Source organism: Odontesthes bonariensis, chromosome 16 (genome assembly GCF_027942865.1).
Source record: "Odontesthes bonariensis isolate fOdoBon6 chromosome 16, fOdoBon6.hap1, whole genome shotgun sequence".
In the NCBI taxonomy this organism is placed as follows: domain Eukaryota; kingdom Metazoa; phylum Chordata; class Actinopteri; order Atheriniformes; family Atherinopsidae; genus Odontesthes; species Odontesthes bonariensis.
In genome coordinates, this window is record NC_134521.1 from 16,547,736 (window position 1) to 16,567,000 (window position 19,265).

General features: G+C 40.5%; 1 protein-coding gene across 4 annotated transcripts in view; it reads left to right on the plus strand.

Annotated features, from left to right (window-relative positions):
* The window catches only part of LOC142401160 (vacuole membrane protein 1-like), a 54,877-nt gene extending 39,270 nt beyond the window's left edge, over window positions 1–15,607 (plus strand). For all 4 annotated transcript variants that reach the window (XM_075486447.1, XM_075486446.1, XM_075486449.1 and 1 more), the window contains 2 exons: window positions 11,421–11,523; window positions 12,744–15,607. In XM_075486447.1, the coding sequence (XP_075342562.1) occupies window positions 11,421–11,523; window positions 12,744–12,887 (247 nt within the window). In that variant the 3' untranslated portion in view covers window positions 12,888–15,607. The remainder of the gene's footprint in view (window positions 1–11,420; window positions 11,524–12,743) is intronic.
* The last annotated feature ends 3,658 nt before the right edge of the window (window positions 15,608–19,265 follow it).

A 19,265-nucleotide genomic window follows, 5' to 3' on the forward strand; every position in this document is an offset into this window, starting at 1 on the left:
GAAAAAAAAGGTTTTTAGCTGTGAGTTCATGAGAATTTGGCTTTTATTGCAAATCTTAACAGGTGAATTCCCTCAAACATAAAACCTTGAGTTTCAGTGATAATGAAATGAGTAACCCTAACCCTTTGGGTGGCAATTACCTAAATTTGGGGCGCATGTAGGGAGTGCCTCATTTACAAGTGCTCTATATTTGAGTGATCACTGAACGTTGATGAGATCAGATGTTGAATTACTGAATTAAAAATCAGCAGCACAGTACAACATTATGGTTTTATCAATGTTTTATTTGTTTTATACACTCGTGATTGGCACATAGTGTCCAGAAAACACTCGTAAAGTTTAATTTAAAAAAAGTTCTGTTTTGCAGCACTTGCAGAAGTTGAAATATATTTATGAGCTGTTTTTCATGACAGTAAATTTAAATGCAAAAGTCGGTCAGTTTTATAAGGGAACTTATTTCCAAATGTTCCACATTTTGAGGATGTTTTAGCTTTCTGTCATTCATGAGTAGCTTTAAGTACGGGAGGGGATTCCTCTTTGGATGACAAATGGAAAACACTGTCTTCACAAATTTAAGTTTCAGAGGAAAAGTTTGCATCTGAACTTTTAATTGTCATAAGACTGTAAAACTGTCAACAGCCATTCTCATCACTCATCTAAACTATCAACAAAATTGACCAACTCCAGGGTTTTTTTTTTTTTTTTTTTACCAGTTAAAAATGTTCAGTATGCAAATTACATTTTTGATCATGTAGAACATAAGTGACTCCAAATTTCCACGATACATTTATGACTGTATGATGTTCTTTTTGAGAATTAGACCGTAAAAAGGTACAGCGGAGAAAAGACATTTACTGTACCTTGAAAACGACTCAATCAAAAAAGGGTTTTCTCCCTTTTTCAACAGTTTGTTCAGAACAAAATAAATAAAAAGATAAAAGTCAGTCAGAAATGTGTATACTTTTTTTAAGTATATCATGGGAACAGATCTGTGTCTGTTTCAGCCCTTTTCCATCATGCAAAGCATTTAAAGCTAAATCTGTAACAATTTGTTTGCAGTAATTTGATGATGTTAAAAATAGTTTTACTTTGAACTCTCACAGAGTCACAATCAAGTCTTCTTTAAATGCTTTTAGGGCTGATGACAAACTGATAACTTGGCTGTATGGAGCTGTGTGTCGGATTAGACTTGTTAAGTTTTTTTGCACCCTGTGACTAACATAGAGATGTCTCCTCTTTAAGATCAGGCGTGTGTGTCCAGTCATTTTTTCACTGAAGAGAAAATCCTGCAAACTTGGATTGAACGAGGCTCTGATCAAGATCTGAGGCTGTTTCTATATGAAGAGGTCTTTCTGTAATTATTTCAACGTTATTTCTCATTTTTCACATGCAGCCACGAAAAAAAAAAATCAACACAGATTTCCCCATTTTTATCTTTTACTGCTGAGTGATTTATAATTTCTGAATATTTGGGTCTTTTATACACAAAAAAAAGAGAGAAATTTGTTTTGTTTTATGAAAAATATCTTACCTTTTTCACAACATGCAGCTCTTCTTGTCTTGATTGTTTTTTAGCTGAACAGTGAGGAATTTTTTGAAAATGCAAGTGAGGTTGATAACCCTAGAAACACTCCAGAGAATGGGTGATGCCCTGCTGCTTTTGCTCCACAGAACAACAGGGCAACAGATTTATCTCTTTTGTGCCCAATCCTCCCAGTCTTCCTTTCTCTTATCTCAGCTTGGGGCTTTGTCAGCCAGCAAGGTGGTGATATAAAGCAGGAAGGGCTCAAAATCACCCTCTGCATGCTGTAATGAGATGCTGTGTTTAGGCTGTGATTTATGCTAACTCTTCAATGATTTTGAGAAAACCTGTTGAGGCCCATCCGAAGATTTGGTGTTCAAGTGCTCATGATTCATTGTCTGCAGGATTCCAGTATGCCGACTCCCTGTCACTGGTGACTATGGTGGAACTGGCTTTAGTTTTGATGGAAATGTGGGAGAGGACAAAATTTGAGATGGAATATTTTTATGAGAAGATGGAAAAGACATCAACAGTTAAGTTTAACTTTATAGTATCTCATCTTCTGGATTCACACCTGTATTTAAGATAAGGCATCTTAATCCATCTTCTTAATTGAGTCGCCCCTCTCCACGTCTTGTCTGGAGCTTGATAAATCTCTCAGTCATGCGCCATGGGATGGGGTATCACTGTCGGACTCTTGGGGAGAAAGCTATTGACATGCAGACAGGAAGAGTGAACACTTGAAAAGCTTATCCAGTAGAAGCCGGTGTGTTGGGTCCATGGGGGCAACCCAGCCCGTCTTAATAAGAATACACCTATTTCCATGTGAGTCCATCTCCAAGGCAGGAGTCCATTACCAGCACAATGGGCTTCCAGATGGCTGTTGCTGCTACACAAGGCTGTCAGCATTAGGAGCTCACAGCAGGCTGGCCAGCTCAGGGGAGGCCTGGGGAGAATCATGGGTCAGGGCGAGACAGCCGGTGGTTGTTTGAGCCTCTCACCCAAATACACTAAAACTTTCCAGATCACAATCAGCATGTGAATGTAATAATGATTAGAATGAAACTGTTGCACTACACCTGAACCTGGCTCTCCGGTTGTTTTTGGAGTAAAAAATAAATTAGTTAACAGAATTAAGTCATGTGTCAAGCTGGCAAATTTACAGCGATATAGTTTCTTTCCCTTTTTTTTGTTTGTTTTGACAAAAAAGAGAAGAGAATAAATTTGATGCAAAGTCGTTGAAACAAATCTGTTTTGGTTGGAGGAGCAGCATATCGTTTATGTCACAAAGAACACTTTAAGTGATAAAAAGGATGTTAGGACACTCTTTAAATCAACACATGAGAGACGGTTTAATCTTTTTGCCATTAATTTTTCTGTTTTCTACTAGTCTCAATTGGTCATAGGTTATTGGAGAAGTGAAATTGCTGTAAGTCCTACAAATCAAACTATTTGATGTATTCACAGTAGTGCAATTACTTGTATGCATGTAAATGTACTGAACTGCTGTTATCTGAGAGCAGAAAGGTCTGTTACAGCTTGTTTCCAACGCATACCCTTAGCTCATATAGAAACAAGGGTTTTGTAGTTTCATAGTTATAAATACCTGTGAAATATAAGATCTAAAAGTCACCTAGCAGGAAGGGATTTTTTTTTATGTTCTTAATATCACTACATAAATCTTGCATCCAGGTGGGGCAGTCATTTTTCTTGTTCTATCGGCACATGTTTCCAATAATCATTTAATCCCAAAAGTAACCTGCAGTCTTAGCTAAAGCTCGTTGATTTTAGAGTGAATGCTGATGCGTTGGATCTCAGCAGACTGAGCACAAATTGATGGTATTTTTTGTGTTGAAAATCAGTAAACTGTAACCGTTCGCCAACATTATTGCTCCTAAAAATAGTCCGCTTTGAGCCATATGAGCAAAGTCTTCCTGTTAACTCAATCTGCAGGAGGGAAGTATTTTCGATTCTATTAGTCACTGGGTGCTCAGGTCACCTGAGAAGCAACCTGACAAAGATGGCATTGATCAGTCCTTCCACTGCCTCTCATACTCACCAAATAACAGCGAGGCGCCTTATACAGGATGACGGGATCAGAGGCAAACAGGGCAAGACTGTGGGAGTGTGGGACAGCGTATTGGGCAGCAACTGACTCTCTTTTTATATGGCATCATTAAGTTTAATGCGAGGCTCAGCAGGGCGTCTGTTTTCTCATCTCATCCACTTCAGTTCTGATTACCTTGGCCCCGAGCTCTGACAGAAGCACAGAAGCAGTAACAGCTTTGACTCTGGGCCAGCAGGTCTTACTCCAGCCATATAGAATCATATTTAATCACTCAGGAAGACTGATTGTTCAGATTGTGTACTTAAGGCCTGTTTCTGCAGTTAATAGCACTTAGGGACTCTGATGGGGTACACAAAGATTTTAACTTTATTGTAGCTTTTCTAAAGTTTAGTGTGTGTGAAAAATAGAAAGGCAAATAAAGACACAAAACAAGGAAGAGGTCAAATGTGAGTTCCAGGTCTGGTATCATATTATGTGCCTCCCTGGCACAGTTTTTACCCCAGGACTTCCGGCTTTATTTATCCCAGATTCATTTGTTTTGTATCACACACTGTGCCACACCACACATGCTGCTCGCTCATCAGATCATTCCTGCACATGCTCAGGCAAAACCTCTGAAATTGCTAGTGGATGGCAAATGGCCTTCATGTTGTTTTAGCAAACAGTTTGCCATTGATTCATTTTTAGAGTAGATCATTTATCTGCGGAGCTCAGCACGACCTCAAGCTCTTAATCATCTTCATCCACTGAAGTGTATTGTTTCGTAAATCCCATGAACATCGTAATGTGTGCTGTATCTTTCACCAGTTGTCATGAGAATGTGTGACTGCGTCTGTTTTCTGAGAGAGGAGTCATCCCAGACATGCCTTGACTCAGAGGCCAGCTGGGCAGACGTCCGGCATCAATCATGCCTCAGTCAAAACAGAATTATTGTCACCAATCGGCTCTATTCTCTGCAGCAGCAAGTAATAAAAGGGAGGAAAGATAGTAAAGAGACTTGTTTGGAATCAGTCTGAAAGTAAATATGCACTGTGTTCTCCAGTTGGAAAAATAACAGATTGTTGTGTTAAGCCTCAGCATGAAAACCAGAACAACCAACAATTTATCACAATTTTATAGTCGATAAAATATAAGTATTATGACAGGGTTTATGACTCTTCAAATCAAGAACTAAACTGCTATCTTAGGTCACATCCATATAATATAACTGTTATATGGGAAAATAAAATATTTGATTTACAAACTTGTATATTTTGTGTGTTTTTTCAAGACATGGAAAGGACAGGACAGACAGGACATGGTATTGCATACCGACACGAAAACATCAGGCACTTTCACTTTGGTTTTGCTGACTTCTAACCACAACTCGTACAATGTAAGCTCAAACATTCAGCTGCAGCTATACTTTATGTATTCCTGATCAGAAAGTAAATCAGATCATCTTATTTGGATATCTGATCTATAATTTGCCTTTAACTTGCATCAAGCTCACAAAACATGTGCCACGGATCCTGTTTCCTTTCTCAGACCTTCATTTTTGTAGTTTAGTAAAGCAGTCGCTTATACAGCAGCTCCAGTAGCTTCGAAAGCAGAAAATAAAGAGCACATTGTGGCTTTGCCATCGACGGAGTACTGTAACCTTTGTGGTTCTTTAAGCAGCACGTCACAGTGTATATGATGTACATCACTAACTCGATACAGTCCCACAGTGTACTGTACAGTGAAAAATGTACCACAGAAACAGTTTTGTGTCTGTGTTGGATTAAAGATAAACGTACATTGCATTCAGAGGGCACCTGTCATCTATTCCATTTTCCATTCATTTCCACTGTCTGTCCTTGATCTGTGTTGCATTTTGTCTTTCACATTTAACAAGTCATAATGTGTTCATTTAAATCCTCCCTATGTTCCTGTGTTTTACGTTTTTCTGGCTGTCTCTGCCAAAATGTCTCATTTGGGATGAACAAAGTGTAAATTCATGTTGAAATATTGTGGGTGTGGTGATTAGGTGTTCCTCTCAAACAAGGACTGGATTAAACAAGGTCACCACAGATCCCATACAGTGGCGAATCCATCCAAACATAACATTATGTAGAACCAGTGGTGCCCCACATCTCCTCATCCTTTGCAATTCATCTGCCTCCTCTTCTATTTCTGGCCTGCCTGTTGCTGCCATTCAGTCTTACTTGTCTGGATGTGTCTCCAGTCACATCTGACTCACTGAATAACCCTTTTTCACCAACGGAAGGGTCCAGGTGTGGTTACCCAGTGACCTAGCAACTGCACACACCTCCACACCCAGACCAAGAGGGTCTGTGTGGGCATGCTGGCCTAAACACGGGAGGATCATTGGGGTTGTTTTTTTGTGGCTGTTGGGGAACTCAGAGGAATAGTGGACTTGTATAATTGGGGCCCTTGTTTTTCTGTCAGCTATGTGCATACCCAAGAAGATAGCATTTGTTCCAGCTTGTGTATATAATATCTATTTCTTTGTGTGTGTGTGTGTGCTGGATGACACAGATGGCTGTGGAGCAAGGAAGTGATAAACATCCAGGGCAGGGGGATCTCCATCCAGGAGTGGGCTCCATGTTTTAGTGGTGAAGTCATTGGGAAAAAGCTTGGTTGAACTGGAGGAGGAACAGACACTCACCCACAGGCAAACACAGGCAGATATTACCTTACCACATTTGCACGTGTAATACAATTTTCCTTACTATAAAGAGAAACCCACTTCCCCTCTCCTAATTCCATTATTCAATTATTCCAACACTTAATCAACTCGAGCTATAATAATTTATTCAACCTTGAGCTGATGAATAGAAATTCAGAGCAACAGTGTTTTGCACAGAGATGGTGAAGAGGTCAGAGCTTCAGCACTGCAGGTCAGAACACCAAATTTACCACACTGTGCGTATCCGTCTTGCAGTGTGGGTGCTGTTATGCTAGGTGTGAACTATGGCCCTGTGGAGCATTGGGTAACACTAGCAATTGCCTAAGCCAGTTGTTGTGATGATGTCGTAACCCTGGACCTGGCCAGGGTTTGGCTGTCATGTGAGCCCTTGTTCTCTATCTTCTCTTGCCCAGGACGTCAGGGCATGTGTGTGTGAGAGAGAGAGAGTGCGTGTGCGTGCATGCCTGCGGGATATCATTAACATAAAGAACAAGAAATCATGAATTTTATGAATGTTTCTCATGTGCTACTGAAGGTGGCAGCCCTCAGAAGGGGCAGACATGTCAAGGGTTACCTCTGACTCAGGGCCTGTGGAATTTAGTTGCCACAAAACCAACACAGAAGGCCTAAACACGCTCCATGCTCCATGAACAACAGCAGGAAATGATGGTTAGTTAAAAAATAAGAGCCTAAGATGTTGCTCACAAATGAACCCTTCGGAGCAATAATCATGCTGCAGGAAGCTAAAAGACGTGGGGGTTTCCCACTTTATTTCCTTGTTTCGACATTCTCCTAATCTTTCTTACTTTGTTAATGAAGTTTCAAACGCTGGTTGCTCCAGACATATATTAAAGTAAAGTGGAGCACAAATAAAAAGTTGTTGTTTTTTTAAATGCATTTAAAAATACAAATTTTTGATGCACAGAATGCTGTTTTGTACCTACAACATACAAATGTTTTTGTTTGTTTGTTTTTATAAGAAACACTAAGCATAGTAGATGATTGTGAGTATTTATTCTGTGCAATAGTTAGATCTCACAGGAAATAGGTTTTTCTCTCATTTAAATCTTACCCAATCTTTGCATTTCATGCCTGTAAGATTAGGCACTACTTTGATATTTGATAACATTTTATTTTCGTATGAAGACATGAAACATTCAAATACATTGTGTGTGTGTGTGTGTGTGTGTGTGTGTGTGGGGATCAGCTCTCTTTACCATCCCAGGATATTTAGGCACATTATGTGCCCAAACTTGTTGGTTTGATGAGGTCATTTATAATTAACTTTGACTGTAAAGTCCACTGATGGGCAGCACTGTTGAATTTCACAAAACATACCACTACAAATTGTCAAACAGTTTTCCCTTTTGTTCACATGGTTATGTTGCACAGATTAACTGTGAGACCGCACTGAGGAGAAAAATGGAAAAAGTGACAACTTTACTGGTTTTATTGGAGGGTGGCAGGGCTGTTGGATTCTCCTGTATCTCTGGACATGAAAAACATTTCATGTTTAGAAATACTGATTACATTGTGTTGGGCTAATCATACTGTCTGCCTGTGTGATGTGGCATTCCCATATTCAGACTGAAGTTATTTTGCAAACTTAAATTTAACAGGTGCTAACAAAGAAAGTGTGAATGGATGGTAAATGTGAATTTTTTTTTTTTTTATCTCAACTCAGAAGTCCAGACAAATCCTCAGTGTTTTCTGCCAACATCAGAAAAAAAGGCGGTTAGCAGGTTTCGTCATGTTTAAGGAGTTGCACATTTTTTACTTTCGTCACAATGTAGCATTTTAAATAAATAAAAAAAACTCCTTTGCTTCTGTTGTTCATTCCATCTGACAAATTAATAAATAAAGTACCCCTGCTGTTACTTTTTTATATTTACTATTGACTGCTACAGAGTGATTTGTAATAGTGTTTCACAGAATTGATTTATTGATAAGATGAAAATCACATGACTGTAATTTGTTTTTTTTATGTCAAGAAGCCTACCTGCCTCCCTGTGCAATATTAATTAATTCAATAATTACCATCCACACAGCTTATTCGTAGAATTATGTGTTGCTATATAAAACATTATTATGCGGATGTATATAAGCAAAAGCTTTTCTGCTTTATACACAACTTCTGGAAGTAATTTAATCAATTACAGCACGACTATTAAAGCTTGATTGGATCCACACATGCAGGGTTTTACTGTTGTAACACATTTGAAGACTTTTCCTTGTCGTTATCATGATCCTTTTTCACCATCCTATCTTTTTTCCCTATGACAATAAAGTGAGCAGTGTCTCAAACGTGAAGCTGAAGTGGATTTTTTATATATTTGATAGTAAAGGCATCATTTCCATTTTTATTTTTGGATGCAAACACTCAAAGAATCATCATATGGAACACACAATACGTTATGTTATAGCTTTGAATAATGCAATGTAATAATTATGGGGAAATCCATTGTTAATATCTCTCAATAAAAGCCACGTGAAAGGATTAGGTGAACTAATGGACAAAAAAGTAGATCATAGCTCTAACTGTATGGTATATGTTGGGAAGATTTTTCATTTCATTTAATAAGATTAAAGTTTTGATGTGACTGTTATTTAAAAGTTGGAATTTAACACATTTAAGTACCAAACTAGAAGTAGTGTGCAGCTTTATTACTTTTTAACAATTTGTACCCGCCACAGAAATTCAATTTGATGAGTTTTTTGCTTTAAATGAAATTCAAACTGGAGCTAAAAAATTTACGAGAGATTTTTAGAGTTGAAACATTTTGGCTCTCTGCTTTTTGGAAAGTCCTGTACATTTTTCTGTTAAAACTGATTTATTTCCCTGATTTTCAAGTCTCACAGAGGGAAAAAGATAAAATAGAAAACATTGGTTTTACTCTGCTTAAAGTAAGGGATTTTAACAGACCGGTTGTTTGGTTGAAATAAGTTCCATCTTACTGATATTGCCAATTTTAAATAAATGTTTCCCATCTCTTTCGCCAGCTCAACTAAAGAAAACTTGAAAAATGAGCTTTAAATTTCCAAGCCTTTTACTGACAATGAAAAACAAAGCAGTAACTGTACAGCATTTAGTCTTGATTACATGTATTTAATGCATGCATAGATAACAAAAGAAATTCACCCCTAATTTCACCTAAGAAAGCCATCCTAATCTCAGACTAAGAAAGAGGTAATCTTCTGAACTCCTTTCACACACATTTCACAAAGACATTCAGCACAGGTACTCACGGGTAAATTATGAACACAACTACAGTAGAAATTCCTAAATCCAACCATTTCTCAATACTTTCTGTAGAAAGCGAAAATATTGTCCCCCGACGAAAAATACAAAATCACCAGATATGTAAAGAAGAGACTAAGAGGCACTCCTGACCGTGTGGCAATAATTTCTGTTTTAGGCTGCTGGCTTTGAGCTTCTTTGTGGATTTGCAGAGACTCATGACTCAGTATTGCTCATCGTGTAGGAGATGATTCGCCCGCCATTTCTGAAAGCTGTTCCCCTCGTTCTTTGTTCTTTTCTTGTGTTCTGAACTCGTGTATTTGTCCTGAATTTTCTGATTTTCTCCCCTTGTGCAAACTCTTGTTCGGCTTGTCATCCAATTTCGATAGTTTAGATTTACTTTACTAAGTTTCTTTGTGTTGTGATGTAAGGAATTTACTGACGTGGGGGATGGGAATATGATAGCGTTTGTTTCCCTCCAAAAAAAAGAAAAGAAAGAAAACTAGTTTTATAATTTGATAACTTGTCTACTATTTGTCACTCATCAAAATCGAGGGTGAAATGTAAAGAGTTAGACTTCCTGTTTGCTTTGTGCTCATTCACTGTTGTAAAGTTAATCATTACTTAAAGACTTCCTTGTTGTAAATGCAATCATTTAACAAGATCTGGGTCTTTTTTTCTTGCCAGAACATAGGTGCCTGTAGATGTATCTCTGTGTGCAGAGGTGGAGGGAGGACGGAAATGAGTTGCCTCCTTCAGAGAAAGTTATCAGCCATAAACTCAACCGTATGTGACACGGCTGCCCACGCAAACCTGCCCTAAAATCTTTTATGTGCCTTTGAGCTTTGATGATGCCTCCCCAATATGAACAAAAGATGCAAAGGTGGAACAAAAGGAACGTGTTGAAATGTAACCTCAGGGGAGTAGTACAGGTACAAAAGAAAATTAGTGAAGGTCTTTAGTATGTATTTGTTTAGTGATTAATCACTAACTCCAGCCTAGAGATGGGCCACTAATTCGCGATTCTAGGACATTCTCTGCAATCTCTCACGTCTTTTTTTTTCTTACACTCTGTATGTGTGTGCGTGTTAGAGGGCTGGGAAGGGGGGGCTCAGTAGTATGCTTGTAGTTGGTGGCTAAATCTTGTAAAGGGTTTCCTAATATGGGCCGTCTTAAAGCAGTACCCTCCCTCTGTAGGCCATCCCCTCAGGTCTCAGCCAGTGATGACACGGCTTGGGTACGACTCACTTCCTCATTAATTGGCTGAAACCAGTTCTTACAGGAACCGCCAGTGATAAATGTGAGAGTTCTGAGAAGTCATTCATTTCTCCTCGCTGCAGCGGCAGAGGAGGCACTGCAGGGGAGTTGAACGGGTTCACCGACGTGTGTGTGTGAGTGAGCGAGCGGGAGAGGAAGCCGAGTATGTGTGTATGAGCAGAGAGGGGAGAGCGGAGCAGAATATGAGCGACTACTGCTGCCGCAGCTGCCGTATGAGGACCAGCCAACTTTATTTTTGCTCTTTTTAATTTAGTTCCTTTTTGAGTGTCACTATTTTCTGTCGCTGTGTTACAATCAGTCCTTTTTTTTTCCTTTTCTTTTTTTTGTCTGCGTGTGTGTATGTATGTATGCGTGCGTGTGTGTGTGTGTTTACATGTGTGTTTTTGTGGGGATGAGCAATGAAGGGATCGCACGCGCTGCTCTCGCCGTCTTTCTCTCTTCTCGGAGAGAGGAAGCAGGCCGACACTGTACAGGAGATAGGACAGCATGCCTCCCTTTGTTGCTGCCCTTGGGCTGGTGAGTAACAATGATGTGACGTGATTTGTGCCCCACCACCCCACCCCCTTCTCCCCCCTTCCCCTCCTCTCTTTCTGTGTCCCCCCCCCACCCCACCCACCCTACCCTCCTCGGTTGGTGGAAACAGAGCTGTTCCACTGCTGGGTGCGGCACTGCAGAAGCCCTTCAGGGAGTACTTGGAGGCCCAGAAGGCCAAGCTGCACCATCTCACCGGAGAGGGGATCCCAACTGTAAGTACAGGGGTCTCAGCCCCCAGCTCACAGTTTCTATTCATTCACGTGTGCGCGCCAAGAAAAGAATGTGGCCCCCTTACTTTTGCCTCTTTTACACCTTTTCCCTCCACTTTTTTAAAAAGATATTTGTCTCTTCTTCTTTTCTTTTTTTTTATTCTTTATATCTCTGAACTATTTTCTGTCATCTACATCATTTGTTTGCTTTCTTTTCATACCTGCTGTACCTGTGCAACTTGCTTTCACTTATATTCTACAACTCATATATATATATATATATATATATATATATATGTTATTTTTTTATATTTAACTCCCTGTGAGACCAATAGGATGTTTTTGTAGATTTGACCAAAAACCTGAAGTGATACGGTAAATTACAAGAGGCTTGTTTAGGCCCAGAAAGACAGAGTAGGTTAGCACTGCCTTGGACGGGCTTGAAGGGAGGGAGGAGTAAGGGGGGAGGAGGAGAGGGGCCAGTGTGGGGTATGGCTTGTATTGAACTGTACTACTGTAGCGCGGGGCGTGCTGACTCATGCTCCATTTTACCAATTGGAAGAGTGTGTGTGAGTGTGGTCACTCCCCTATGTGTCACACACACACTTGCACTCACTGCCCCGCCTGAACCCAGCTCTAACTGTAGACCGGGGTGCCCCCCCCCCCCCCCCCCCCCCCGCCAGTGACAATCCATCAAAAACCCCCTGTCTAGAACAAAAAGAGCCAGTTGTAGCTGAAGCCTATTTCTTTTTCAAAGCTTTTTTCCCCTCGTCTGATACTCACTCCCTCTTTTTTCCCTCTTGTGCTGAGTGATTCATTGAAAAGTATTTTTCTTTTTTATGTGCTTACAAGGAAAAGAGAAAAAAAAAGGGATAGACTTTGTGTTGCACAAGGACAGATTAAGGCATTTTCTAGAACAATGTTCCTTTTTTCTTGTAACTTGAGCCTCTAGCAGTTACTGGAGAGAAGCAAGGCAATTTAACTTGGAGGAGGCAGGCTGCAGGCTGGGGTCAGTGGGGGCGTTAGGAGGGAGGACGGTGGGGGCTGCCGCGTGTTTTATTACCCCTGATCTCTATCTGTCCTGCACATGGAGCTGGATCCCCACCTAGCCTACAGCATCAGGAGTAGAGGGGAGAGCAGGGTGTGGGGGTGAAGGGGGTGGCCCTCAGCTTTACTGACTGAGCTCCTCTCTTTCTCTGTGTTCTCTCTCTGGTTTCTGGCAGGAGGAGAGCTGGCTGTCCTGGCTCTTCGAGAAGGTTGTGGTCATCATGGTATGCTTCTTTGTCTGTTCCATTGTCAACTCCATGGCGCAGAGCTACGCCAAGCGCAAGCAGCAAGAGAAGTACTCGGAGAGCAAGACAGAGTGAAGGCCAGCAGGAGATCACCATCAACTTCAGGAGCTTTCTCCGAGCTTCCACCACTCCTTTGCTCGTATCTGCTCTCGCTCCTGGCTGATACTCCACCATTATCTGAAGCAAATTATCCTCTTCTCTCTTGCTACTGTAGCGGCATGCTTATTTTTGAAATTGGACCTCCATTTACTTGTTGGTGAAGGCTTTGCATTTGATAGTGATTTCTTCTATCTTTTTCCTGTAAGGTAGGTGCTTACTGCGATGAGTGTGTGCAAGCTGTTCCCTTGTGAAAGTGTCCCTGTTGGTGCTTTTAACTGTTCCCGAGCATGTGAGAAGAAGCGGTTGGCATTAAGTCTCCCCAGTACAGCCTTAAGTTGTACAGTTTATTCCAAAAGAAGAACTTAAAATTATTTTGCGTCCATCAGGAAACTTGAATTCACTTTATCTGACTAAGCTAGGGTTGTTTTAATTGTGTTGTGGTTTGAAAAACGGTGCAAAATCATTTAATTATCTCTTTTTTTATTATCTGTATTTGCTAGGTTATTGATAAGATAGTCTGTATCTATTACTGTATGTTAAGTTGTTGCTCAGTAATAATTCTGGTTGGATAAGACATGTAGCATTGTCTTCTTCAAAACCATCCCATGTCTACTTGTTGTGCTGTTGTAAGTCAGTTGTAGAAGGGATGTTAATGATTGTTTCAGGCTGTACATGGCACTTTGAGATGACCACTTTAAGATTCTTTTGTGTAAGCGGTAAAGCTCATCGTAATACTTTTGAATGAAAAAAGATAAATCAACCATGAATCGTCCTGCTGGTCCCCTTTGTCTGCCTTTATTGTTCTGCTTCCAGGAAGAGAGCGCATGAGTCAGCCCGAGGCTACTTTACCAGATGCAGTCATATATATTGGATCAGATCTACAACTGTGTGTGAGACGGAGAGGGAGACAGCGATAGTGTGGCTGTCACATTTGTTGCTCTCCCTTTTATCTTTTATGGATTAAAGCGGATACTCCACTAATAGACTACTGCCTGGCAGTCTTAGTGAGCGAGATAGTAGCTGTTGTCTTTAACTTAGAAGCTGTCTCAGTTTCACGATAAGTGTTCTTTGTCTTCACTCGTCTGGGGGCATTTTAAAAAAGCCCCTTTTCCCCAGATGAGGACAGGAAGATCATTTCTGACACCACATGAGCAGTTTTAAAAGGCAAGCTACATTTAATCTAATTAATATTCTTTTTAGCTGTTTTTTTTTTTTGTTCTCATTTGATAACATCAGCTGGCTCTCCGTATGTTCGGTACCCTCCTTTTTTCCCTGTAATTGCAGGCGAAATGTGCTATTTTCTTCCCCCTCTCTGTACCGCTGCTGTGCTGTGCTACGCTGGACTGAGAGCAGTGGGCGCTAGAGCAGGCACATGCAGCAGGGGGAAAAAAAACTCTCAAGCGCACGTCTGTGCCGTTACCTCAGCTGAACCTTCAAATGAACTCGTTGCACTGCCCCAGTCACGGAGCCAGGAGACGAATCACTCGAGTAGATTCAAAACAGAGGGGTACTGTTGAGCGAAGTGAACCCTGTGCTCTGCACCAGCTCTCGTCTAGAACATTCGCATCTCCTCTTTTTCTCCTTCCACGGTAAGTAGGATTAGGATTGTCTTTATTTGTTGTTTGTTTTTTTGTTTTTTTCCATTGTTGTTGTATCTGTTCATGTATATGTCTCAGGCATGTCCTTCACTCTCTCGGCCTGTCAGATAGCTTATCAGACTGGTGTTGGCTGTTAAGATTGCAAGGCGACAACAGTCTGTAGGCTGTCTGACATTTCGGGCTCTTTCATCTGACCAGCATCCTGTTGTGTCCTCCTTCTGTTAGTGTCATTGTTTCAGTTAGCATCAGTTCCCATTCAGAGGTGTGTGAAACGATGTCACTTCCCTTTATCCCAACCGCTTGTGAAACGTCGGAGACGTGGGTCTATTGTTTATTTCCTCTGTGCTGACGCCTGTGAGGGTTTTTATGTGGCTTAATGTGAGGAACTGTATTTTCGCGTATTTGCAAATGCAGATGTAGTGATGTCAGTGGTGTACTTCTGTGTTTGCGAGAGTTGGCTCAATCCTCTTAAATTGCCAGAGAAGCCAAATAGTACACACCTTATTGCAACACACCACATTGTGACACCCAGTCCTAGGTATAGTACACGAAGTGCTTACCCAGCTCCCACCTTCCCTTTTACACTTCCCTCTTCTGTTGTTCTGAAAACTTTCTTCTGTTGCTCAATACCCACTCTTTTGGAGGAGGCTGCATTTTATTGGAACAACTCTTTTCAGAGAGTGCTTTTTAAGGGCAGCAAATAGGTAATTATACAAAGCTGAAAATCATCACTTGACCTGTGGCCACAAAGCCTCAGTTTTATTTTAAATTCTTCTTTTTCTAGACTGCAGCAAAAAAGGGTCAAACTTTTTCTTGATCATTAAAGCAAAATCACTGGAATAACACTGGAATGGCCTGCTGGCATAAGGAATGTTTTTCTTGGCAGTTTCAGGATGTCCTGTTCCATAAGGGAGCCCCCTTTTGGCACGACTATCTGAATGTGTGTGTGCATGTTTGTCTAGAAATGTCGTTTATATTTCCCTGTGTGAGGGCCTGTATTTCTTCTTTGACAGACGTCTGTACCTTGGATCTTTTAAAGGTGTATGCTTTGTAATATTTTCCTCTGATTTTAATATCAATAAAGTTTGTTGAAAAGAGCATTTGGTGTTCTGTTCATTATGTGATGAGTCTTCACAACACTGGGTCCATGCTGACCCTTGAGCCTCCAAAGAATCTCACATGTCAGCCAAGAAAGAGGGAAAAGGAGGAGAACGAGTCCATCACAACTCCTATTTCAACGTCTAATGTTTCACATGCAAACAGTTATCGAATTACTGATTTGCCCTCTCCAGAGTGACATCATCTCCATTTCAGATTCCAAGTTAAGACTGAACTGTGAGTTCTGAAATATAGCTGCGCTTATGTTCTTGTCACAAATCAAAACTGTATTTGAACTCACTATTCTTAAAATTAGAGTTTGTATTAATTTCTGTTATTCAACCAGTTCAAGATAACTTGTTGGGGTGATTCTTGTACTGATTTGTTTATATTGATGTGACATAACTCTAAAATGAGGTATTACGTATTTGTACATTTTATATTTGTCTATATAGATTTTTACATAATTCAATCCAGACCTGAGTTCAGTTTCATTTGAAATGAAAACAAAAGAGGAACCTATCTTTCGGTGCACGTGAACACAGCGTGATCTTGTGTCCTGAGGTTCGATGTGTGACCTGTGCTGAGTCCTTCCCTGTTCCCAGTGCAGCCACACCCACAGCACTGAGAAGACTACTATTTCCACCCACCCCATCTCGCCTTGCCCTGGGGCTCTGGCTGCAAAGCCAACATGCAAATCCTGCCTGTCTAAACAGGCCGATGAGTGGATATTTAAATAATGACTCTGCTATTGTCCTTCCTCCTATACCCTCTGTGATCGCTCTATAAGCTACACATATACTACAGTTAAAACCAGTGACGCTGGTTTCATTTCTGGCACAGCGATCGTCCCACCCACCCACCCCCTACACTCACCACCTCCCTCAATGTCTCTCACTCCAGTTTTTTTCCCCTCCTTGTCAGCAGGCTAACCACCGGGGGATGCTGAAATATTACCGACTTCATCCACCACCCACCCACAAGCCTACTCTGCATTTGGTTATCCACTTGGTTCCTTTCACACTCTGTCTCATTAAATTATGCTGACCATGTGGGTTTCTTTTCCCTCTTTGAAAAAAAAAATCAAAAATCAAAATCATATTGAGGTCCCTTTTTTTTATTTGAGAAAGAAGCAGCCAGGGGGTCTATCTGACCACGGTGGAGTGAGCAGGCAGATCAAATGGTACAAAAATGCTCACCAAAGGCTAGCTTTTTCAAAGAGTTAAGTATTCACTCAGTTGAAACAAATACAAATGATCAATGTTCTGATTTATTCATTCAGAGCTCAAGAAGCGAAGTTATCATGGGTCCAGGTCCAGTTTGCAGCTTACATGTGTAAAGCCAAGCTTTAATCCTTCAGAGCATGTACGCTGAGATAGGATTTTCATAGATTCAATTATGTTTCGATAAGATTATCAGGAAGCTGAACTTATTTTATGAGGAAAAAGACACAAATGATTGTTTAAAGCAAAGTATTTTTCATAGGTTGTAAAAGCTATTTGGACTCAGACTCCAGGCCTAATGTTGGTAAGTCCACAAAGCGAAGAGAAACATGTAGATGAAGAAAAAAAATTAAATGTGTCTTCGCTGAAAATGTAAAATGTAAGTTTCAGCTCAAGCATAAACCTATCTATCGTCTACAGTACAGATGTACTTTTTGTATTCAGAAGTGACCAACACAACGGTTTGTGAATATATCCGCGTCTCTGTTATACGCACATGTTTGTGTGCAGTCGTATGTCTTAACTGCGGTTAGTGCAAAGCCCTGATTCCTAAAGCCTTTGTTTCCTTTATTGTGGCTTTGGCATGCTGAGATCAAACAGGCTTATCAGCAGCTTCGTACTCTACATGATTCACTCCATCTGAGGGGAGGTTATTGGGCTGATTTAAATTAGATCACAGGGTCTCTTCGGAGTGATCAAGTGTCTACTAAACTTATCAACAGGCACTTAGATGGCCTCTCGTGTTGATGATTTACAATTATTGAAATGTAGCTATTCAAACCATTACTGTGTTCAGATAAACTGTTTCTCAGATTTAATTTGACACAGTAAAACACATCTTCCTGTGTTGAGCTGAACTAAGTTATGATGTGTGGGCATTTCAACAGAGCATAGTTTTCAGAAGCCTCTGCTCTTCCTGCCCACACAGTGCCAACACGGCAAACATGACAGTCTAATGGCTGATGCCAGGTGGCGATACTGGTGAAGAAACACGGGCATACTTTGCTCTTTCGGCTGAGTTTTACCACAGACGTTCGACGAGCCAGAATTTGTGTATTTGTTGTCATTTTGAAGACCATTAAGGACTATGTCAGCTGTCAGATTATATAAGGTTTAAAAAAACGATTCTATCTTTTTTTTATGTCGCATAGTTCCTTTTTTTTCCAACCATAAATCATGTTTAAGATTATTATTATTATCATTTATTCTGTTATTCTGGGAGGATAAATCAGATCTACTTTTTGTCCACCAATATCTAAAAGAAAAAAATCTTAACATGGTTCCATGCTTTGGATAAAAGCGTCTGCAAAATGACCGTAATGTAATGAAATGTAATGGATTCACAAATTAAGGGTGATTTACTCAATTAATAAAACACACAAAAAGATCCTTCTCTCTTTGTGTCTACGTGTCATAACAAGACAGAGTGGCGTTGTAATAATAATATGCATAGTTGCTTGGCATACTCCCTCATTTCTCCTACCTTCCGTTTCCCAGGAGATGTGTCAATGTCATTCAGGTGTGTCGTCCTTTTTACAGGACGTGACCACTTATAGGAAAGACAATAAGTCCAAGCATGCCTGAGAGAAGAGAGAATAGCATAAATGTACCTCATACTCCAACACATCACTTGATATGAGAATCACTGAGTCAACCTTTGGAATAATTGAAATTTGACAGCACGGACTCACCTCAACACCAGAGTTTACCCTCAGGTGCTGAGTGGTGCTTATGTGCAGCTTTACACGTCAGTGCAGGGTTGTGTGTCATTACATTACGCCCTCTCAGAAATATTGCTTAGGAATGTCTCACACTGCCTTTCACAAATGCCAATGCTGGTAATGTGTGTTCTCATCTTTCCATTGCAAATTAAGCAACACCAGAATTAAATGGATAAATTGCCAATAGTCACACTGAGAGTGTGTGTAAAAACACCTGGAAGCACTGTGGGTTATGCAACGCTATTGAAATTTTTGTTTATTGGCTTCAGTGTAATAGGCCCACAAATGTCAAGTTGCTGGAACTTAAGGAAGTGAGGAAAACATTTAAAATAAGCAGGAACTTTGATATCTTAATCGTCTCCTTTGGCAGCCCAGTCAGTAGCAGTTGAGAAAGTCCCTTACAAAACCAAAAAAAATCGGCCTGATTACAGCACTATTAATATCTCTGCTAACAGATGTACAAGCTGTAGACTTTCTGAATAGAGCAACGACTTTGCTTTTCTTACACCACATCATTCTACAGCTCATCCAAGACCAGGTTGAGGGACAACAGAGAAAACCTCCCTCTCCCAAGCCAAACCCTACAGCTCTTCTCTGAGGACACTGAGGTGTTCCCAAGCCAGCCAAGAGGCACAATGTCTCCAGCGAGTCCCGAGTCTCACCTGAGGCCTCCCTCTGGTGGGTCATTTCCAGAACAGATAGCATCCTAATCAG